At 47.3% G+C, this 23,910-nt stretch overlaps 1 protein-coding gene across 4 annotated transcripts in view; it reads left to right on the forward strand.

Annotated features, from left to right (window-relative positions):
* The window catches only part of LOC140429571 (peptidyl-prolyl cis-trans isomerase FKBP8-like), an 85,613-nt gene extending 76,258 nt beyond the window's left edge, over positions 1–9,355 (forward strand). For all 4 annotated transcript variants that reach the window (XM_072516753.1, XM_072516781.1, XM_072516762.1 and 1 more), the window contains one exon: positions 9,183–9,355. In XM_072516753.1, coding sequence (XP_072372854.1) covers positions 9,183–9,257 — 75 coding nt within the window. In that variant the 3' untranslated portion in view covers positions 9,258–9,355. The remainder of the gene's footprint in view (positions 1–9,182) is intronic.
* The last annotated feature ends 14,555 nt before the right edge of the window (positions 9,356–23,910 follow it).

Below are 23,910 nucleotides of genomic sequence, written 5' to 3' on the forward strand. Positions count from 1 at the left end.
CCCAGACCCAAGTCCCTCCCTCATCAGCAGAATAGCTCCCCCTCCCCTCCCCCTAGCAACATCACTCTATAGCCCAACCCGTACCCTGTATTGAACCAGTATACACCCCACACCGTGCTTCCGTGAACTAGCTCACCCAGCTAACCTGGTGGCCCTCGCCTCCGGCGCCACAAAGTCTCCCACCAATTGTTGCCTACTCCCCCCTCCCTGCCCATCGAAACCACTTCCCTCATCAAACTAAGACCGAACAATCTCCTAATTACCATAGGAGACAGCCCAAGACAGACAGAGACCCCCATAACCCACCCCTCAATAGTGCAAATTAAAATAATACGAAATAAAACAGAGAAAGCCCCCACCAACCACCCCCATCAAAACACCAAAAAACCCAACAACGACCGAATATCTTTTACTCCCCCGTCTTCACCTAAACTTCAAAGACAAACAAAAAAGAAAGGACAACAATCAAACCATATATACATTGTTCAAAAAAGAGAAAGACGCTGCCGCTTAAGTCTGAAAAAGTCCTCAGTTCTGCGCCAGACCCTTCTTGGCAAAGTCCATCGCCTCTTCGGGCGATTCAAAGTAGTGGTGCTGGCCATAATGGGTGACCCAGAGGCGCACCGGGTAGAGGAGCCCAAATTTCACTTTTGTCTTAAACAGGATCTTCTTCACCTGCCTGAAGCCTGCCCTCCTTCTGGCCACCTTCACACTCAGGTCCTGATAGACACGCAGTATACTATTGTCCCACTTGCAGATCCTGGTACGTTTGCCCCACTGGAGGACACACTCTTTATCCAGAAATCTGTGGAACCGCACCACCATCGCCATTGGGGGGTCCCCCGGCCGTGGCTTCCTCGCCATCGCCCTGTACGCCCTGTCCACCTCCAACGGTCGGGGAAAAGCCCCTCCCCCAGAAGCTTCTGGAACATATTGACCACAAAAGCAGCAGCATCAGCCCCCTCAGCCCCTTCAGGGAAACTGACAATTCTCACATTCTGCCGGCGCGTGCTGTTCTCCAGCTCTTCCACTTTTTCTAACAGCCTCTTCTGCTGATCCTTCAGCATCCCCATCTCCAGCTCGACCACCGTTTGGTGCTCTTCCTGGTCCGCCAGCGCTTTCTCCAACTTCTGGATCGTCCAATCCTGGGCATCCAGCCTGCGTTCCATCCGATCGACCAACTCCTTTATTGGGTCGAGATAATCTCGTTTCTGTCTGGCGAAGCCCTCTTGAATGACCTGCATCAGCTCCTCCATCGATGGCTGGGCCGTCGCAGCAGGGGTCCGAACATCGGTCATGTTAACTTCAGCAGCCACTTCGACCCAGCCCTTGCTTATCTTTCTGTTTCTTCCCTTACGGTCCCTTGGGGTTCTCCGTTCCATGCACCACTGTGTGGATCCAGTACTTAAATGTCCGTACTTTCCAAATCAAGACTCAAAACCACAAAAAGGTCAGGGAAAAAGGTCCAAAAAGGTCCAGAGTGGAAGCCACCAAGTATGCAACCTACTCCCTCATTGCAGCCACCGGAAGTCTCCATCCATCCCATTCAGGTAAATGATGACCCTTGTTTGTGAGCTATTCATGCAGCCTTGTCATGGTCCAGCTTCCCTCCCTTCAGTCTTCCTCCTCCCCTCCATTGTTCACCTTAATCATCCACCTCCTTGCACATCTTTGAGCCATCATCCTACTACATTCCTTGCACAGCCCTCCTTCTGCATTGCACCCCCCCCCCCCCTTGTACTCATTAGGCCATAGCCACCTCATGCCTACGGCCCACCTTGCACTCCAGCCCTGGTCAAACTTTGGACCTTTGTTGCAGTGACAGCATGAGTCTTGCATCACTGTTCTTTCCAAATAAATACTGCTGTGCGGCACTAGGGGCAAGGTGACCCCTGTACTCCCCAGCCCAGGCGCAGTACTAATCTGACTCGGTGACACAGGATGGTCCATGAAGACCGGCTCAGCATTGAGATGGAGTCAGGAACCAGTCTGACCCAGCAGAGTGATGAACAATACATTAGGAGCAGCACAGCACGAAGGGAGAAAATTTTTGCATTCGCCTTGATGTCCCTGGTAAACTGAGGACCACCTTGGGCATGCAACTCATTAGCAATTGGGTTAACAGCAAGATAAATTCCCGCTGGCGTGATGCAAGATTGAAAGGCCTGGTGGGATGCTGGTGGGCATCTAATTTAATAAGCATTCATGAGATGGAAATGAATGCAAATTGCATTTGCACCACCTGTCAATGGGAAGAGTAACCATCCATTAGGAGAATTGCAATGTGATTTTAAGCCAGTGGGTTTCTGACCTTTTGGCTCCCTCCAGATTCACTGCAAAAGCCCACCACCAAACCCACTGCAGGCTGGTTGGACGAATTTCACCCTTAGTCTTTTCCTATCAGAGCTTCATTCATATGCCTTGGGCATGGATATGTGAGGTTACTCACTAGATTGGCCAAAGAAAGTGCCTAATATTTCTGTGATTTTTAAATAAGACCATAAGACCATAAGAAATAGGAGCGGAAGTAAGGCCATTCGGCCCATCGAGTCCACTCCACCATTCAATCATGGCTGATTTCAACTCCATTTACCCGCTCTCTCTCCATAGCCTTCAATTCCTCGAGAAATCAAGAATTTATCAACTTCTGTCTTAAAGACTTTCAACGTCCTGGCCTCCACCGCCCTCTGTGGCAGTGAATTCCACAGACCCACCACTCTCTGGCTGAAGAGATTTCTCCTCATCTCTGTTCTAAAGTGACTCCCTTTTATTCTAAGGCTGTGCCCCCGGGTCCTAGTCTCCCCTGCTAATGGAAACAACTTCCCTACATCCACCCTATCTAAGCCATTCATTATCTTGTAAGTTTCTATTAGATCTCCCCTCAACCTCCTAAACTCCAATGAATTTAATCCCAGGATCCTCAGACGTTCATCGTATGTTAGGCCTACCATTCCTGGGATCATACGTGTGAATCTCCGCTGGACCCGCTCCAGTGCCAGTATGTCCTTCCTGAGGTGTGGGGCCCAAAATTGCTCACAGTATTCTAAATGGGGCCTAACTAATACTTTATAAAGCTTCAGAAGTACATCCCTGCTTTTATATTCCAAGCCTCTTGAGATAAATGACAACATTGCATTTGCTTTCTTAATTACAGACTCAACCTGCAAGTTTACCTTTAGAGAATCCTGGACTAGGACTCCCAAGTCCCGTTGCACTTCAGCATTATGAATTTTGTCACCGTTTAGAAAATAGTCCATGCCTCTATTCTTTTTTCCAAAGTGCAAGACCTCACACTTGCCCACGTTGAATTTCATCAGCCATTTCTTGGACCACTCTCCTAAACTGTCTAAATCTTTCTGCAGCCTCCCCAACTCCTCCATACTACCTGCCCCTCCACCTATCTTTGTATCATCGGCAAACTTTGCCAGAATGCCCCCAGTCCCGTCATCTAGATCGTTAATATATAAAGAGAACAGCTGTGGCCCCAACACTGAACCCTGCGGGACCCCACTCGTCACTGGTTGCCATTCCGAAAAAGAACCTTTTATCCCAACTCTCTGCCTTCTGCCTGACAGCCAATCGTCAATCCATGTTAGTACCTTGCCTCGAATACCATGGGCCCTTATTTTACTCAGCAGTCTCCCGTGAGGCACCTTATCAAAGGCCTTTTGGAAGTCAAGATAGATAACATCCATTGGCTCTCCTTGGTCTAACCTATTTGTTATCTCTTCAAAGAACTCTAACAGGTTTGTCAGGCACAACCTCCCCTTACTAAATCCATGCTGACTTGTCCTAATCTGACCCTGCACTTCCAAGAATTTAGAAATCTCATCCTTAACAATGGATTCTAGAATCTTGCCAACAACCGAGGTTAGGCTAATTGGCCTATAATTTTCCATCTTTTTCCTTGTTCCCTTCTTGAACAGGGGGGTTACAACAGCGATTTTCCAATCCTCTGGGACTTTCCTTGACTCCAGTGACTTTTGAAAGATCATAACTAATGCCTCCACTATTTCTTCAGCTATCTCCTTTAGAACTCTAGGATGTAGTCCATCTGGGCCCGGAGATTTATCAATTTTTAGACCTCTTAGTTTCTCTAGCACTTTCTCCTTTGTGATGGCTACCATATTCAACTCTGCCCCCTGACTCTGGAATTGTTGGGATATTACTCATGTCTTCTACTGTGAAGACTGACGCAAAGTACTTATTTAGTTCCTCAGCTATTTCCTTGTCTCCCATCACAAAATTACCAGCGTCATTTTGGAGCGGCCCAATGTCAACTTTTGCCTCCCGTTTGTTTTTAATGTGTTTAAAGAAACTTTGACTATCATTCCTAATGTTACTGGCTAGCCTACCTTCATATTTGATCCTCTCTTTCCTTATTTCTCTCTTTGTTATCCTCTGTTTGTTTTTGTAGCCTTCCCAATCTTCTGACTTCCCACTACTCTTTGCCACATTATAGGCTTTCTCTTTTGCTTTGATGCATTCCCTAACTTCCTTTGTCAGCCATGGCTGCCTAATCCCCCCTCTGATAACCTTTCTTTTCTTTGGGATGAACCTCTGTACTGTGTCCTCAATTACTCCCAGAAACTCCTGCCATTGCTGTTCTACTGTCTTTCCCACTAGGCTCTGCTCCCAGTCGATTTTCGTCAGTTCCTCCCTCATGCCCCTGTAGTTACCTTTATTTAACTGTAACACCTTTACATCTGATTCTACCTTCTTTCTTTCAAATTGGAGATTGAATTCTACCATATTATGATCACTGCCTCCTAAGTGCTCCCTTACTTTAAAATCTTTAATCAAGTCTGGCTCATTACATAACACTAAGTCCAGAATGGCCTGTTCCCTCGTGGGCTCCATCACAAGCTGTTCCAAAAAACCCTCCTGTAAACATTCAATGAATTCCCTTGACTTGGGTCCACTGGCAGCATTATTTACCCAGTCCACCTGCATATTGAAGTCCCCCATGATCACTGTGACCTTGCCTTTCTGACATGCACTTTCTATTTCGTGGTGCATTTTGTGCCCCCGGTCCTGGCCACTGTTAGGAGGCCTGTACATAACTCCCATTATGGTTTTTTTGCCTTTGTGGTTCCTCAACTCTACCCACACAGACTCCACATCATCTGACCCTATGTCATTTAGTGCTATTGATTTAATTTCATTCCTAATTAACAAGGCAACCCCGCTCCCTCTGCCCAACTCCCTGTCTTTTCGATAGGTTGTGAATCCCTGGATGTTTAAATGCCAGTCCTGAACCCCCTGCAACCATGTCTCTGTGATGCCTACCACATCATACCTGCCAGTCACAATCTGGGCCACAAGCTCATCTACCTTGTTCCGTACACTGCGCGCATTTAAATATAGCACCTTTAATTCTCTATTGACTGTCCCTTTTTGTTTTCTTAGTGTGGTGGACCTTGGTTTACTGAGCCTTTCCATACACTGTGTCATATTTTGTGGGATGGGGACTATCGTAACCTCTCCTGAGTTTTGTCTTTTCGTGCTTTTTTGTATACCTAAGCAGCTACGCTTCCCACTGATTACTTCACCTCTTGGTTCCCTGACTTTCCCTTCCCTCCCAATCTTTAGTTTAAAGTCCTATTGACCACCCGATTTATTCTTTTCGCCAGAACACTGGTCCCAGGTCGGTTCAGGTGGAGACCATCCCAACGGTATAGGTCCCCCCGTCCCAAAACTGATGCCAGTGTCCCATGAAAAGGAACCCCTCTTTCCCACGCCACTCTTTCAGCCACGTGTTAACTTCCCTGATTCTTGCCTCCCTATGCCAATTTGCACGTGGCTCGGGCAGTAATCCGGAGATTATGACCCTTGAGGACCTGTTTTTTAATTTGAATCCTAGCTCTTTATAATCTCTAAACAGGTCCTCTTTCCTAGACTTGCCTATGTTGTTGGTACCGACATGGACCACAACAACTGGATCCTCCCCCTCCCTCTCCAGTATCCTTTCAAGCCGGTCAGAGATGTCCCGCACCCTAGCACCGGGCAGGCAACATACCATGCGGGACTCTTTATCCTGCTCACAAAGGATACTATCTATCCCCCTGATAATAGAATCCCCTACAACTACAACTTGCCTATTTACTCCCTCCCCTTGAATGGCCTGCTGAACCATGGTGCCTTGGTCAGCTGACTCATCCTTCCTGCAGCCCTGTTCGCCATCCACACAGGGAGCAAGTGCCTCATACCTGTTGGACAGAGTCAAGGGCTGAGGCTCCTGAGTTCCTGACTGCTGGTTCCCTTTACCTGCCTGACTTGCAGTCACACCCTGCTGTCCCTGGCCACTGGCAGGATTTAAACTACTTACTCTGACAGGTGTGACTGCCTCCTGAAACACAGTGTCCAGGTAAGTCTCCCCCTCCCGGATGTGCCTCAGTGTTTGAAGCTCAGACTCCAGCTCATCAACTCTGAGCCGGAGCTCTTCGAGCAGCCAACACTTACTGCAGATGTGGTCGCTGCAGCTCGCAATGGGATCTGCCAGCTCCCACATCAAGCAGCTCAAGCACATCACCTGACCAGCCATCACTAATTAATTAATTAGTTTAATTTAAGTTTATGAGTTTAGCCGTGTTTTTTTTTAAATTTGGGGCAGATTTGCTATCAACTACTCAGATCACAGCTTCCCTCTGACGTCACTATTGGGGAAAAAAAAAACTGGAAAACAGGAAGTTACCGTTAGGTTTTTATACTCACAGAGACTGCTGCTCCTCCTCCGAACGGCTCCCGAAGTTAGGCCCGAAGAAAGAGAGAGAACAAAACAGTAGGGAAAAAGCACCTTTTCCCACTCTTCACCGAATTACCTCACTGCACCAAATTACCAAATTCTCACTCGGTCTGTAGTCCTCTCTCACTCAGGCTGTGACTCCTTGACCTGCGCAATGCTTACTAATGTGCGCTTTCTGTCTGTCTTTTATACAGACTTTAAGATGACTCACACTAAAACTTCAAAGAGAAGAAAACAGTGTGTACCTTTGTGCCCCTTAACAGGCCTCAGGTGACTGCCAGATAACTACCTCTCAGCAATTAAGGTGGGGGCAGCTTCAGCCAATCAGACACTAATCTACACTGCACTTTTAACTGAAAAACAGCAAAATTAGATTAACCGCTTACCTTTCCTGGTTACCTCACTGCACCAAATTACCAAATTCTCACTCGGTCTGTATCTCTCTCACTCAGGCTGTGACTCCTTGACCTGCGCAATGCTTACTAATGTGCGCTTTCTGTCTGTCTTTTATACAGACTTTAGGATGACTCACACTAAAACTTCAAAGAGAAGAAAACAATGTGTACCTTTGTGCCCCTTAACAGGCCTCAGGTGACTGCCAGATAACTGCCTCTCAGCAATTAGGGTGGGGGCAGCTTCAGCCAATCAGACACTAATCTACACTGCACTTTTAACTGAAAAACAGCAAAATTAGATTAACCGCTTACCTTTCCTGGTTACCTCACTGCACCAAATTACCAAATTCTCACTCGGTCTGTATCTCTCTCACTCAGGCTGTGACTCCTTGACCTGCGCAATGCTTACTAATGTGCGCTTTCTGTCTGTCTTTTATACAGACTTTAGGATGACTCACACTAAAACTGCAAAGAGAAGAAAACAATGTGTACCTTTGTGCCCCTTAACAGGCCTCAGGTGACTGCCAGATAACTGCCTCTCAGCAATTAGGGTGGGGGCAGCTTCAGCCAATCAGACACTAATCTACACTGCACTTTTAACTGAAAAACAGCAAAATTAGATTAACCGCTTACCTTTCCTGGTTACCTCACTGCACCAAATTACCAAATTCTCACTCAGTGTGTATCTCTCTCACTCTGTCTGTGTCTCCTTGACCTGCGCAAATCCAATGATACTAAGGGAAAGATCGACTGGTTAGCACAGGGATGCATGATTTTATATACAGCGCAACATTTTAAAAGAGCATCTGCAAATTTCTGGGATATCTGCTGAAACGTAATGTAACGTGAGCAAGCCCGTACATGTTCTGTTGTACTGTGGTGTTCGAGGGTAAGTGAAATGTTTGGAGTTTTTGCTCAATAAGGCAAGCCAGCCAATTCTTCCCTCTCCTCTGCCTGTAATTGTACAAGACTACCCTGATGATTTTGGGAAGGATAAGTCAGTACATAGGGAGGAAATAATAGAAAGGCATGCAGATAATCTAGAATCAAAACTCTTTGCCTAGAGATTTTCTGATCTCACTTCAATTACTCTGTCACCATTTCACTTTTCCCTCAGAAACTCCTTACCATCGCTGTCAGCTTGACTCAGTCGGTAATACTCTTGCTAGTTTTCCCAGGATCTATATACATAGTGGGAAAATTTGTACACTGGTTTATCCCGGTCATCCGCCAAAACTTTGACAGAACTGAAAAGCCAAAGCAACCTGGAAAATGGATGGGCCGGATCTTGCTAATGCAGGGCATCTTGCTGCATGCACCAATTGCTAGACTAATTCCTGCATCCTTCAGCTTGAAAAATTATGGAAATGTGAGCTGATGAGGGCAATAAAGAATCTGAGACCTTAAAGACAAGTTAGATCAATGAAATATAAGGATTGGGAAAGAAACAGAAGAATGATGGAGAAGCAGGATGAGTTAGAGTCAAATTAGATACAGAAAGAGAGATACAGAGAGGGAAAGAAGGAATGGATTAAGAGTAAGACAGAAAAGAGGGCAAAGGAAGTGTGATGTTATTTGCGTGAGGCACAAGCAAAGTAAATTGTCTGACAGGTTCTGGCGATTCTCAATTCATGGCATATCTGTTAATCACCTGAATTTGCTGGTTGATTTAAATTAACATTCATTGCATCATTAAAATGTGGTTATTTTTCTGAAAGATCTGGCATGGTATTTTTCTTGGATTTCTATGGCTCTCTGGCGAAGTTTAAGATGGGCGAACATGAATATTTTGACTATAATTTAGCCCCATACTCAGCCAGAAGGATAATCCAGCACAGGATAAAAGGAATGCTTATTGCTTTTTCTCCTCTCTGCTCCTTCTACTTCTAGCATGTTTGCCTTTTGGGAATCTTTTAAATCTCTGCTATATATGCTAAGTGTTAATAGATGAACAGGGGCATTGTGTCTTTTATGCTCAAGATTATTGTTGCTCATTGTTATTAGTATATATATTTTCTAATTCTATTGATTTTCTTTCACAGAAAATAAACTGGAAGTGGACAATAGGAATTTCTGCTGTTGCACTGGGTAGTATGATTTTCTATAAATGGAGATGAATCCTAATAAAGAGTGATCCTGTTTCAGGCTAAAATAAGAATTTGCTTCAGATTATGATGAAGTTGAATGATCTATAAACTGTTGATGAAAAGTAATTTGCAAATTTGTGTGTCAAGTTGAACTTGGCTCATCAATTCAAACTTAATTGAAATACTTAAATATATATATATTTACAAGTAAGTCAGATTGTTTGGTATTTCTTTTCTTGCCTATTCACTGCCTATTCACCAGAGTACTAAGATTCAGTGGTATGATATGGGAGGAAATCTGTTTATTCTGGGAAGACTGGTCCAGATAGAGATTAAACCATCTCTCTGCATAGAGATGGAAATATCTCCATGACTTCTAGCAGCTGGCTGAAGGACACACTTGGCAGCAGAGATGTGGACTTAACCTGGGGATAAATCATATAAATGCTCAAGTAATTCAGAAATATTCAAAGCCATGTTTATTCTTTTGAAAAGAAAATATTATTGTGGTCAGAGCAGGATATTGGTAAGAATGAAACTCAAAGAAAGGGGCGCATATAAACCAGGGAGGTTCCAGGCTAATCCCTACCCTGTGTTGGTTTAGCAGATCTCAATCATGGCAGTGCAATCTAGATGATCTCAGCCAATCAAAAATTAGCCAGGTTTACTGCATCTAATTTCTACCCTGTGAGCATCCACTCTGCTAAAGGCTCATGCTGAGTGAGTGCCAGGGTTGACTTTGGCTTTGGTGTCTCTCATGGTTATGTAACCCGTCAGTATTAACTCTAGGCTCACCAGGTCACTTGGGTAAGCTATTAGAAAGTTGTTGGCAAAGGTGGAGGATCCAGCCCAGTGAAAATCATTGCCTTCAGAATAAGAAGAGAGAAAATCAGAACATAAACAAGAAAAGGAAAATGAACTCTAACCCAGTGTGGTAATGACAACACTTTAGCTAATTTGTAGATCTTTTGCATCTAATTATTTCTAATAAATGTTAAACTTTTAATTTTGGGAAAGATAGGATAAAAGGCAAAGGAGGCGGGGCAGTTATGTTAATAAAAGATGAGGGGCGGGATTCTCCGACTCCCCGCCGGGTCGGAGAATCGCCGGGGGCTGGCGTGAATTCTCAGGCACCGGATATTCGGTGGGGGCGGGAATCGCGCCACGCCAGTTGGCGGGCTCCCCCCGGCGATTCTCCGGCTCAGGTGGGACGAGGTCCCGCTGCTGGAATGCCTGTCCCGCCGGCGTGGATTAAACCACCTCTCTTACCGGTGGGACAAGGCGGCGCGGGCGGGCTCCAGGGTCCTGGGGGGGGGCGCGGGGCGATCTGGCCCCGGGGGGTGCCCCCACGGTGGCCTGGCCCGCGATCGGGGCCCACTGATCCGCGGGCGGGCCTGTGCTGTGGGGGCACTCTTTTCCTTCCGCCTTCGCCACGGTCTCCACCGTGGCGGAGGCGGAAGAGACCCCCTCCACTGCGCATGCGCGGGGATGCCATGAGCGGCCTCTCCCGCGCATGCGCCGCCCAGCAAAGTCATTTCCGCACCAGCTGGCGGGGCACCAAAGGCCTTTCCCACCAGCTGGCGGGGCGGAAATCAGTCCGGCACGGGCCTAGCCCCTCAAGGTTAGGGCTCGGCCGCTCAAGTTGCGGAGGATTGCCGCTCAAGGTGCGGCGCGATGCCGGACTGATTCGCGTCTTTTTTGGCGCCGGTCGCCGGACATCGCACCGATTGCGGAGAATTCCGCCCCAGATCTGTACTCTTGGCTGGAAGATCAGGATGTAGAATCAGTTTGGATGGAAACAAGAAATACAAGGGAAATAAGACACTCAGAGGAGTAGTTTATAGGGTCCCGAACAGTAGCTATACTGTAACACAGAGTATAAATCAAGAAATAATGGGGACCAATAGGGAAAATACTGCAATAATCATTGGTGATTTTAGCCTTCATAGAGATTGGACAAAGCAAATTGGCCAAGATACCCTGGATGACCAGTTCATAGAGTATATTCGGGACAACTTCTTGGAACAATATGCTGTGGAATCAAAAATGTAACGGGCTATTTTAGACATGGTAATGTTGAATAAGACTGGATTGATTCATGATCATGATTCACGATCTTGTAATAATCTTGGTAAGAGTGGCCATGGTGATAAAGTTTCACATTCAGTTTATGGTGAGAAATCTGGGCCTCCCACTAGTGTCTTAAACGTGAAGGCAATTACAAAGGTATGACTACAGGCTTGACTAAAGTAGACTAGGAAAATAGGTTAAAAGGTAGCACTGCAGTCTCACGGCGCCGAGGTCCCAGGTTCAATCCCGTCTCTGGGTCATTGTCCGTGTGGAGTTTGCACATTAAGACCATAAGACCATAAGACATAGCAGCGGAAGGAAGGCCATTCGGCCCATCGAGTCCACTCCACCATTCAATCATGGCTGATTTCAACTCCATTTACCCGCTCTCTCTCCATAGCCCTTAATTCCTCGAGAAATCAAGAATTTATCAACTTCTGTCTTAAAGACACTCAACGTCCTGGCCTCCACCGCCCTCTGTGGCAATGAATTCCACAGACCCACCACTCTCTGGCTGAAGAAATTTCTCCTCATCTCTGTTCTAAAGTGACTCCCTTTTATTCTAAGGCTGTGCCCCCGGGTCCTAGTCTCCCCTGCCAATGGAAACAACTTCCCGACGTCCACCCTATCGAGGCCATTTATTATCTTGTAAGTTTCTATTAGATCTCCCCTCAACCTCCTAAACTCCAATGAATATAATCCCAGGATCCTCAGACGTTCATCGTATGTTAGGCCTACCATTTCTGGGATCATCCGTGTGAATCTCCGCTGGACCCGCTCCAGTGCCAGTATGTCCTTCCTGAGGTGTGGGGCCCAAAATTGCTCACAGTATTCTAAATGGGGCCTAACTAATGCTTTATAAAACTTAGAAGTACAACCCTGCTTTTATATTCCAAGCCTCTTGAGATAAATGACAACATTGCATTTGCTTTCTTAATTACGGACTCAACCTGCAAGTTTACCTTTAGAGAACCCTGGACTAGGACTCCCAAGTCCCTTTGCACTTCAGCATTATGAATTTTGTCACCGTTTAGAAAATAGTCCATGCCTCTATTCTTTTTTCCAAAGTGCAAGACCTCGCACTTGCCCACGTTGAATTTCATCAGCCATTCTCCCCATGTTTGCGTGGGTTTCAACCCCACCACACAAAAATGTGCAAGGTAGGTGGATTGAACATCCTAAATTGCCCCTTAATTGGAAAGAATGAATCGGGCACTCTAAATTTATTTTTAAAAAGGTAAGTCAGTGGAGATACTTAAGGTGATATTTCATAACTCTTCAAGATACAGTCTATTGAGAAAGGCCCTATTAAAAGATGGACAATCCGTGGCTAACTAAAAGTTAAGAATGATATCAAAATGAAAGAATAAGTCTGAAAATGTTAGTGGTAGCCCAGAAGTTTGGGAAAATTTTAGAAACTAGCAAAAGGTGACAACTGGAATATGAGAGTAAACCAGCAAGAAATATAAAACAGACAATAAGAGAACATGAGAAACAGGAGAAGACCATACAGCCCATTGAGCCTACTCTACCATGAGGATCATGGCTGATGTTGGGCTTCCACTCCACTTTCCTGCCTGCTCTCCATATCACTTGATTCCCTGACAGACCAAATATCTATCTCAGCCTCAAATATATTCAATGATGGCACATCCACAACCCTCCAGGATATTCAAAGAATATCTTTGCGTGAACACATTTCTAATCATAATCCAAAGTGATCAGCTCCTTATTTTGAAACTGCTCCCTTGTTCTAGATTTCCCAGCCAGGGAAACAACATCTCAGCACGGTAGCACAGTGGTTAGCACAGTTGCTTCACAGCTCCAAGGTCCCAGGTTCGATTCCCAACTTGGGTCACTATGCAGAGTCTACATGTTCTCCCCGTGTCTGCATGGATTTCCTCCAGGTGCTCCAGTTTCCCCCCACAGTCCAAAGATGTGCAGGTTAGGTGGACTGGCCATGATAAATTGCCCCTTAATGTCCAAAAAGGTTGGATGGGGTTGCTGGGTTACGGGGATAGTGTGGAGGCGTGGTCTTAAGTAGGGAGGTCTTTCCAAGGGCCAGTACAGACTCGATGGGCATCATGGCCTCATTCTGCACTCTATTTTCTATGATCTACCCTGTCAAGCTCCTCCATAAGCTTAAATATTCCAATCAGATCATCTTTCATTCTTAACTCCTGAGAATATAGACCCTTTTTACTCAACCTCTCATCCTTGGACAATCTTCTCATCCCAGGGGCCAATCTAGTGAGCCTTTGCTGCACTGTCTCCAATGCAGGTATATTCTTCCTTAAGTATGGAGATCAAAATTGCACCTAGTATTCCAGGTGTGGTTTCACCGAACCCCTGTACAATTGTAGCAAGACGTCTTCATTCTTGTATTCCAATCACCTTGCAATAAAGGCCAGTATCCCATTGCCTGCTGTACCTACATGCTAGCTTTTTGTGTCCTTGCAGGAGTACACCCAAATCATTCTCTCTGAACATTAACGTTTACAAGTTTCACAGTTTTTTAAAAGAATAAGCAACTTTTCTACTCTTATGACCAAAATTCCTACATTATTCTTCATCTGCTAATTTGTTGCCCACTCATTTAACCTGTCCCAGCTTGTATTCCCACGTAGCTTTGTATCATCGGCAAACCTAGATATATTACTCTCTATCTCTTTGTCTATGTCATTAATATAGATTGTAAAGAGCTGAGGCCCTCACACTGATCCTTGTGGCAATCCGCTCATCATAGCCTGCCAACTTGAAAATGCCTCCGGTCCATTAACTAATACTGTATCCGTGCTAATATATCACCCCATTTCCATGAGCCATTACATTGTGTATTTAAAAAAAAAAAAAAATTTGCAGAACCCAATTATTTTCTTTTTTCCAATTAAGGGCAATTTAGCATGGCCAATCCACCTAACCTGTACATCTTTGGGTTGTGAGGGTGAAACCCACGCGGACTCGAGAATGTGAAAACTCCACGCGGACAGTGACCAGGGCCAGGATTCGAACCTGGGTCCTCAGCGCCGTAGGCAGCGGTGCTAACAACTGTGCCACGTGCCACTCCTTCTTACATTGTGTATTAACCTTTTGTATTGTTGCCAATTCGCACCGGAGATGCCAATAATGTTGCTCTTTTTAACTGGATACTGATATGATAGTTATTAATGATGATATTGCTTTTCAGAGTCACCAGGTATCAAATGATACCACCACAACGTTTTACCGGATATCGATCAAAGACCAAACAACCAGTTAATTAGTTCAAGTTCAATGATAATTTATTTACACACAAGAATTACTTCGACATGCAACATAAAACACTGCAAGCTAAATTACACCCAACACTACAACAACCTGTACTTAACTTCAGGCACCTGGCTTTATGCAGAGGAACAAGGCCTTTGTTCGGATCTGGAGAAGTGACTTTGTTTCTGCTGGGCTCATCGTCTGGTAGCGATTATTGGTCTTGAACTTGTCTTCTGGTCATGATGCTGCACTTGGTTTTCGGCGTAGGTCGGGCCAAGAGAGACCAAGACCCGGGACCAAGAGAGACTGAACACATGGCAGTGTCTCTCTTTATCCTTTTGGGGGTTTCGCGTTCTTTTGGGCGGTCCTTAGCTTTCGACCCATAATTCAGCAGGCTTCGATTACTGCCTTCGATATTGGCCAATAAACGGGCGGGTGCCTTGATGGCGGGGCGTGTCCTGAGCGGTCATTGACCTTGGCTTTTTGGGCTTCCTGAGCAAAGGGAATGGCGCCGATGAGTTTGTTTCTGTACCTGTTACCTGAGTGCAGGTCTTTTGTTCTGGGGAAATGGGCCATTAGAATGCAAAGTAGCTGGGGGGGTTTCGATAGCGTCTAGTTATCTGAGTTGCCAATATACATAAGCTCTGAGCGTCTGAGTCCTGGGTTCACCATATTTCCCATGGTCCTTTGCAGGTGGCCATATTTCCCAGGATCCTTTGTAAATGGCCATCCCAAATGGCTACATCCCATCCTTTTGATGCTGAACGCGAAGCGTGGTGGATCACACTGTTGATCCTCATCCGTCCTTGGTGTGCCGGTTACACTTGATCAAGGACAGGTTCTACACTAATCTGTCCTATGTTTTTGGAGCATTTACCTAATTTTATCAACACATCATAAATTCATAAACTCTAAGGGGCCATTATAAAACATTTAATCATTACACATTTAACTTATTTACACAAGGGAACCTCTAACTATCATTACCTAAGCTACTCTCATGCTGCTGGCAAATATCAAAAAGGAACTTATGTACAATACAAAAATGTTAAAGAAATAAACAGCAGCATCACATCTCTACTTAATCTATTACAGTCATAGAAGAAGTAAAATCTTTTTATTTTGTCAGTGAAAAGGGTTTAAAAGGTTTGTGGGGTTTGTTGGATTCCAAGGAAAGGGGCTCAGAGTGTGTATATTGGGGAGCTGGAGGCTCTACTTCGCCACTTGCGGTGTCTAAGTGTCTGAACGACACTGCAGAGTATTGGTATTACCAAAAGGGCTTCTACTGTATAGGAAAGGGAATACCATTTTACAATGTTTTCACACCATGTGGGGGTATCAGTGTTTATTTTCATGTGAGGTGTGGTGTCCGGGCTAGGGGATCTCACATGAGGTCATGTTTCCAGGGGCTGTCGCTGTTGTCCAAATCAAGCTCAAGGTGGAAAGGCGTACCTGTGGGCGGGGACAAGGTCAGGTCTGTGGGCGTGGATGTGCTGTCCTGGCTGGGGGTGGGGGGCTGGTCTAAGTTGTCGATGGGAGGGGCAGAATCATCTGCCATTGCTAGGGAGACGTGGTAGGAGAGGCTACATTGGGTTCCATAAACCTTAAGCTTGTTGATATGGAACCAACCTGTTTTTCCATTGGGGTACGTTATTTTGTACACAGGGGGGCTCACTTTATCCGAAATGGAGTAGGGTCCTGCAAATTTAGGGGTGAGGAACGAACTGGGATTATACAGGGAAACCATCACTTGCTGACTGACTGTATACTCGACTGGGTGGACTGTGTCATGATATGCAGATAATGATATATAGACAGGCAGTTAATGAACACAGAGAACAGGACATGACCAATGAGCAGGCAGTACACTCAGGGATGGTATCTCACTATAAAAGGCACGAGGCACTCATACTTGGCCTCTTTCCACTGATGAACATCTACAGAGTGAGTCAGGGTGTATGTACAGTATTACACCTCCAGCACATGGCTAAGCTAGTCTGGTTCATTCAGACAGAGTAACCACACTTAGGTTAGCAGAGAGTCAAACTCATAGAGAACTGTGCTACTGGTTCAATACATCAGATTGAACTAACTTCAAGGTCTGGAGTATCTTGTTAAAGCTTCATCCAGTTGCAGCCTGTGTTATCCCTGAGTACATAACACTACATGCTACCAGGCGACTGCTTAATCTAGGAGGTTTACCTCAGTCCGTTCTGTGACGACCAGCGAATGTATCCCGGCACCATGGAGAACATTCAGGCTCCTCACCAGCTCAGGACCTCTGGCAATCTCAGTGCTAACTGGCGGACATGCAAGCAAAATTTTCTGCTGTACTTCGAAGCTTCAGACCTCGTGGGTGCGTCTGATGCAAGGAAGATCACGCTTCTCTCAACAGCGGGTGATCAAGCCATCGAATTCTTCAATCTTTTCACTTCACCGAAGGCCAGGACAAGACAAAGTTTCAGACCATCCTGGACAAGTTTGACAGTCATTGTGAAGTGGACACCAATGAAATCTTGGAGCGCTTCATCTTCAAGCAGCATCTACAAGGTAAAGATGAATCTTTCAATTCCTTCTTAACTAACCTCCACCTGCTAGCGCTGTCCTGCAACTTTGGTGATATTGCTGACTCCATGATCAGAGACCAAATCGTTTTTGGAGTTCACTCTGATTCTCAGAGAGCAGCTACTGAAAATCAAGCATATGACCCTGCCAGTCGCGATTGAAACATGCACAGTGCATGAGCACGGCAAACATCGCTATGCCCAGTACAAATCGACTAAAAATGAAAAACCTGCCTCCCACGAGGCAGAGAGTGTGCAGGCCATCTTGCCGGATGCAGCGCCTCAGCATTGATGAAACCGGCCATTTCGCGCGCTTTTCTCGGGGCCCCACGTATGCGCGATGCAAACGGGATAACGAAGCAGCCGACACCCTCACTGCGCATGTGCGACGACGCGTGGAGTGTCAGGACGCCGACGTCATGACGTGCTCGAACTGCGGCAACGCCCACTTAAAGAAACACTGCCCTGCAAGAGGCAGGCGATGTTTAAACTGCCGAAGCCTGGACACTACGCAGCCTTGTGCAGGTCTGCACCACCAGGCGGGCCAGCGCTCCCAATTCCGACGACGGTGCGTTTAGAGAGTGCAACAATGATTACAGGATTCTGATCCTGGCAGCACAACGGACCCAAAGGAAGAATGCCTGGACTCCGTTTACTGTGTGGGCATCATTACCAAATGTGAATATGCCACATCCAACTCATCACAAATTCAATCCATCCTCGCTGTGGATTCTGTGGACGAATGGTGTGCGGTGATGCAGGTCAACCACTGCTCCATCCAGTTTAAGCTGGACACAGGTGCTTCTGCCAACCTCCTCTCACAGGCAGATTTCAAACGCATCAAGAAGCCCCCCAAGATCCTTCCAGCAGCCAGCAGGCTCCTGGACTACAAGGGAAATGCCATCATGGCACTGGGATCCTGCCATCTACTCTTCTCCAACCGGAGCACCCATGCACGGTTACGTTTTGAAATTGTCAAGCCAGACAGGGCATCCCTACTTGGCGCACATGCCTGCAAGCAGCTGAACCTCGTGCAGCGGGTTTACACAACAACATCCTCCAATGTGGATCTTCAGGCCGGCATTGACGGCATCCTCGCTCAGTATCCGGATGTGTTCGACGGGATGGGCACGCTGCCATATCGATATAAGATTCTGCTACGACCTGATGCCAAGCCAGTGGTCCACGCACCATGCCAGGTCCCGGCTCCGCTGAGGGAGCGCCTGAAGGCAGAGCTCAAGGATCTTCAACAACAGGGCATCATTTCCAAGGTAATCGAACCGACTGACTGGGTCAGCTCGATGGTATGTGTTAGAAAGACTTCGGGAGACCTGCGCATCTGCATTGATCCCAAGGATCTCAATAAGAATATAATGTGTGAACACTACCCCATCCCGAAGCAGGAGGAACTCACCAGTGAGATGGCACACACACGTTGTTTTCACCAGTTAGATGCGTCACATGGATTTTGGCAAATCCAGCTGGATGAGTCCAACAGAAGGCTCTGCACCTTCAACACACCGTTTGGCAGATACTGCTATAATCGCATGCCGTTTGGCATTGTCTCGGCATCAGAGATCTTCCATCGCATCATGGAGCAGATGATGGAGGGCATTGAAGGGGTTTGTGTGTACGTGGTTGACATCATCATATGGTCCATCATATGGTCCCCTTAAGAGCATGTTTCCTGTCTCCAGAAGGTATTCCGCCGTGTCCATGCCAATGGCCTGAAGCTGAACAGGTCCAAATGTTGCTTTGGCATGTCGACACTCAAGTTCCTAGGTGACCAGATCTCTCAGCAGGGCGTGCGCCCGGACACAAACAAGTTCAAGGCCATTGAAGCCATGAAGGTCCCTGAAGACAAGAAGGCGGTGCTGTGCTTCCTGGGCATGGTCAATTTTCTGGGCAAGTTCATCCCAAACCTGGCCTCACACACCATGGCCCTACGAAACCTGGTAGAAAAGTCCACTGCCTTTGAGTGGAAGGCAGCACATCAGGCAGAGTGGTTGGAGCTGAAAGCACCCATCTTGGCATTTTTTGACCCAGACAGGGAGACGGAGATCTCGACAGATGCGAGCCAGGATGGCATCGGAGCGGTGTCATCAACGCGATGACACTTCATCCTGGGCACCGGTAGCCTACGCATCGAGGGCCATGACGCCCACTGAAACAAAGTCTATGACCTGCCGACATTCACTGTCAAGACGGATCATAGGCCTCTGGTCCACATTATGCACAAGGATCTGAATGACATGACACCTCGGTTGCAGCGCATCCTCCTCAAATTCAGAAGGTACGACTTTGACTTAGTGTACACGCCTGGCAAGGAGCTCGTCATCACTGATGCATTGTCCCGCTCCATCACATTGCCTCGTGAACCGCTGAAAATTATCCGGCAGATTGAATCACAGGTGCAGCTGTGTGCTAGCACCCTCCCAGCATCTGATGAGAAGGTGGTTCGTATCCGCGAGGAGACAGCCAAAGACCCCCCTCTTGCAGCGTGTCGTGCATCACCTCGCCAATGGCTGGCAGAAAGGGCAATGCCCTCAATTTTACAATGTAAAGGACGACCTGATGGTGATTGATGGTATCCTCCTCAAGCTGGCCCGGATTGTCATTCCACTCAGTCTCCAGAGCTTGGTGCTCTGCCAAATCCATGAGGGACACCTGGGCGTCGAGAAGTGCAGACGCAGAGCCAGGCAGGCTGTCTACTGGCCCGGTATTAGCCAGGACATCTCGAACATGGTCCTCAACTGTGCGACCTGTCAACGCTTCCAGCCAGCGCAGAGCAAGGAGATGCTCCAGCAGCTTGAAATCGAGACCTCCCCATGGTCCAAGGTTGGCATCAACCTATTTTCGTGCGAATGGTCATGACTCCGTGTTGATTATTAACTATTTCTCCAACTACCCTGAAGTCGTGTAGCTCTCAGACCTCACATCTCGGACCATCATCAAGGCCTGTAAGATATTCTCCAGGCACGGTATCCCACTCACTGTCATGAGTGACAGTGGCCCGTGCTTCAACAACCACGAGTGGTCTATGTTTGCCAAGTCATACCATTTCAAATATGTCACTCCCAGTCCACACTATCCGCAGTCCAATGGGAAGGTTGAAAAAGGGGTGCACATTGTGAAATAGCTCATCTGCAAGGCTGCGGATTCTGCTTCTTACATCTACCTCGCGCTGCTTGTGTGCAGGGAGACCCCACTGTCTACTGGCATGTCGCCAGCTCAACTCCTGATGAACAGGGACCTGCGGACGACACTTCCAGCCATACACTTGCCCAACCTAGATCACTTCCCGGTGCTGCAGAAGGTGCAGCATCTCCAAAACCAGCAAAAGGAGGGCTATGATGCTCATGCCACCGATTTGCCCGTGTTATCCCCGGCAGACACTGTCAGGATCAAGATACCGGATGGTGGCTGGTCTGCTCCAGCTGTCGTTGTTCGATAGGCTGCGCCCCGCTCGTATGTTGCACGTATGGCTGATGGTTCTGTTATACGATGAAACAGACGGGCACTGCGCAGAGTTCCCTGCCCGCAACCGCTTTCTTCTCCGTTTCCGTCCGTTGTTTTGCCACCTCCTGATACCTCGAACTACGAGGCCACCAGTCAGGCTTCCATCCCGCCTGTCAAGGCGCCGTCCTCCCCACCACCACCTCTCCGGCGGTCAACAAGGATCAGACACAAGCGCCAGAGACTGGACTTATGAACATTTGTTTTGTTTGCTATGTTCTGTTTTCTCATATTAAACAGCTGTCTTCACATGTAAATATGTTCACATATGCCACCGCTTGTAAATATGTTAATATATGCCACCACATGTAAGTACGTTCCCATGTGCCAATAAAACATTAAAAAAAAGGGAGATGTCATGATATGCAGACATGCAGATAATGATATACAGACAGGCAGCTAAAGAACACAGAGAACAGGACATGATCAATGAGCAGGCAGGACACTCAGGGGTGGTATCTCACTATAAAAGGCACGAGGCACTCACACTCCGCCTCTTTCCACTGATGAACATCTACAGAGTGAGTCAGGGTGTATGTACAGTATCACACCTCAAGCACGTGGCTAAGAGCTAGTCTGGTTCAGTCAGACAGAGTAACCACACTTAGGTTGCAGAGAGTCGAACTCATAGAGAACTGTGCTAACTGTGCTACTGGTTCAATAAATCAGATTGAACTAACTTCAAGGTCTGGAGTATCTTTTGGTTAAAGCTGCAACCAGTTGCAGCCTGTGTTATCCCAGAGTACATAACACGACAGACTGTTTTATCAAAGCAGGCCTTACTCTGCTTTTTCCTGGCGCCTAGTCGGACGGCTGCAGCGAGCTGGGCTGCTTTAATATTTTCTGTGAATTGTTGGACTGCGTTTTCGTGGGTGAGGGCGGTGATGTGGGGCTGGCCAAATCAAGTCCTAATAAATATTCAGTTCCTTTCATGGGTCGTCCGGTCATAAGGGTGTGGGGGTGAATCCTGTGGAACTTGATACTGTGTTCCTAATAAACATAAGGGCGAATGGGAGAACTGTGTCCCATGTGGTGTTGTGCTGTTGCACCATTTTCCTAATAGTCGCTTTCAGGGTCCGATTCATACGTTCCACAATACCGCTGAATTGGGGGTGATAAGCAATGTGGAATTTTTGTTTCATTCCAAAAATCGTTAGGACATTCTGCATTACTCTGCCGGTGAAATGGGAACCTTGGTCTGATTCAATGCTGCGGGGGAGTCCCCAGTGGGTAAATATCTGCTGTGTTAAGATCTTGGCTGTTGCCTTAGCCGTGTTTGTCCTGGAGGGAAATGCTTCCACCCATTTTGTGAAGGTGTTGATTACTACCAACACATATTTAAAACCATATCTGCAGGGGGGGAGGGGACAAATGTAATCGAGCTGTAAATTCGTCCATGGGCCATTAACAGGTCGGGTGTGTCTTAATTGTCCTTTCCTGGAGTACCTTTCAGGATTATTCTGTAGATTAAACAATTATCAACATAATTTGTGACGTCTGCTTTTAAATCGGCCTTAAGTGGGCAATGGTGGTTTATATCCCCTGATGTCCGTGTCTGTCATGAAATTGGCAAATTATCTGGTTTCTGTCCTGGGTGGGAAAATTCCATTCTTCAAAATTATATTGTCCTGTACCATCAGTGAGTCCTTGAATTTGTCGTAGGGGGATGGGTAGTTTCCGTCAAAAATTTGCTTAAGAGTGTCGTCTGCCTTTTGGGCCTGGGCCAAATCTTCGATATTGGTCTGTGAAACCTGGACTGCGTGTATCGGCTCACTCTCGGGGGGGGTTGCCAAAAGTGACCGTGTCGTGTTCCTGACTTGGCAAAGGCGTCTGCCTTTACGTTACCGGGTGGGGAGGAACGATGATGGCTTCTGACTTTGATTATGCCATATGTGCGGCCTTTTGCTGTTTCAAGAATATGCTTCAATAATGGGACTGAGGGTAGGGGTTTACCATCAGCGGATATGAATCCTCTAGATTACCAGAGGCAGGACTTCTGAGAAACTATTGCAGACATCTTGGGCGCAATTCTCTGAAATGGAGACAGAGTGTTCGTGACGTCTCAACGGCGCAAAACGGCCCCTATCCATACCGATTCAGGGCCCGAAAATGGGCTAGGAGCGGCGCCACGTCATTTACGCGCGCCAGGCCTTGGCACCGCGTAAAGGCAGCACCGCATACATGACGCAGCCAACGCCGCATAACTGGCGTCACCCGCGCATGCACGGGTTGGCCGGCGCCAACCCACACATGCGTGGGTGCCGTCCGCCCCGCAAGAAGATGTTCGACGGATCTTGCGGGGCTGCGGAAGAAAGGAGGTCCTCCTTTAGAGAGGCCGGCCTGACGATCGGTGGGTACCGATCGCAGGCCAGACCCCATTTGAGGCCCCCCGGTGCATGATCTCCCCCCCTCCCCCGCAGGCCGCCCCCCCCCCCCCCCCCCAGCGTTCCCGCGCTGTTCCCGCCGGCAGCGACCAGGTGTGAACGTTGCCGGGGGGAACCCGCCTTTTTGGGCAGGCCGCTCGGCCCATCCGGCACTGAGAATCGCGGGGGTACCGGTGAATCGCCATTTTGGCTGTCTCGGGCGATTCACTGGACCGCGCCGTGCAAAACGCGATTGTGCCGATCTGGCCGCTTACATGAATCGCAGGAGGGCGTCGGACCGGCGTTGCGGGAAAATTTTGCGACCCAGGCGATTCTCTGAAACGGCGCGGGAGCAGAGAATCGCGCCCATAAACTGTCCAAATATATATCTGCGGGGGTCGGGAAAGAATCTGGGTGCTGCACTACGTATGCTATTGCTGCTAATTCAGCTGCTTGTGATCCTAAGTGGCCTGGCAATTTGAAAGATATTTCCTCTAATGCGCGTCCCTGCACGTCTTCCACATAAATACTGCATCCTGTTATTCTTTTTCCATTGTCAATGGTGGAGGAACCATCTACACAAATTTTTAAAGCGTTATCCATGGTCGGGAGTTTCTGTGTTCTGATGCCTGCTTGTATGGGTAGTGATTTCGGAATAAAGGGTCCTGTGTGATGTTTGACTCCAATGATCTGGCACTCATGTGGGGTTCCTTCATACTGCAGGTTGTCTGCTAAAAATGTGTGGGTCTTTGTCCATTTAACTGTGATGTCCCTTCCTTGTAATAACAGTGACCAGCGAGCTGCTCTGATCTGGCTGACTGAACCGTCCTTTAACCTACCATCTAACAATAGCTGCGTTGGAGTGTGCTCGGTTAAAATTGTTACGGGGTTGAGGCCTGTGATATATGCAAAATATTGAAC

This window comes from Scyliorhinus torazame, chromosome 1 (assembly GCF_047496885.1).
Source record: "Scyliorhinus torazame isolate Kashiwa2021f chromosome 1, sScyTor2.1, whole genome shotgun sequence".
NCBI lineage: Eukaryota > Metazoa > Chordata > Chondrichthyes > Carcharhiniformes > Scyliorhinidae > Scyliorhinus > Scyliorhinus torazame.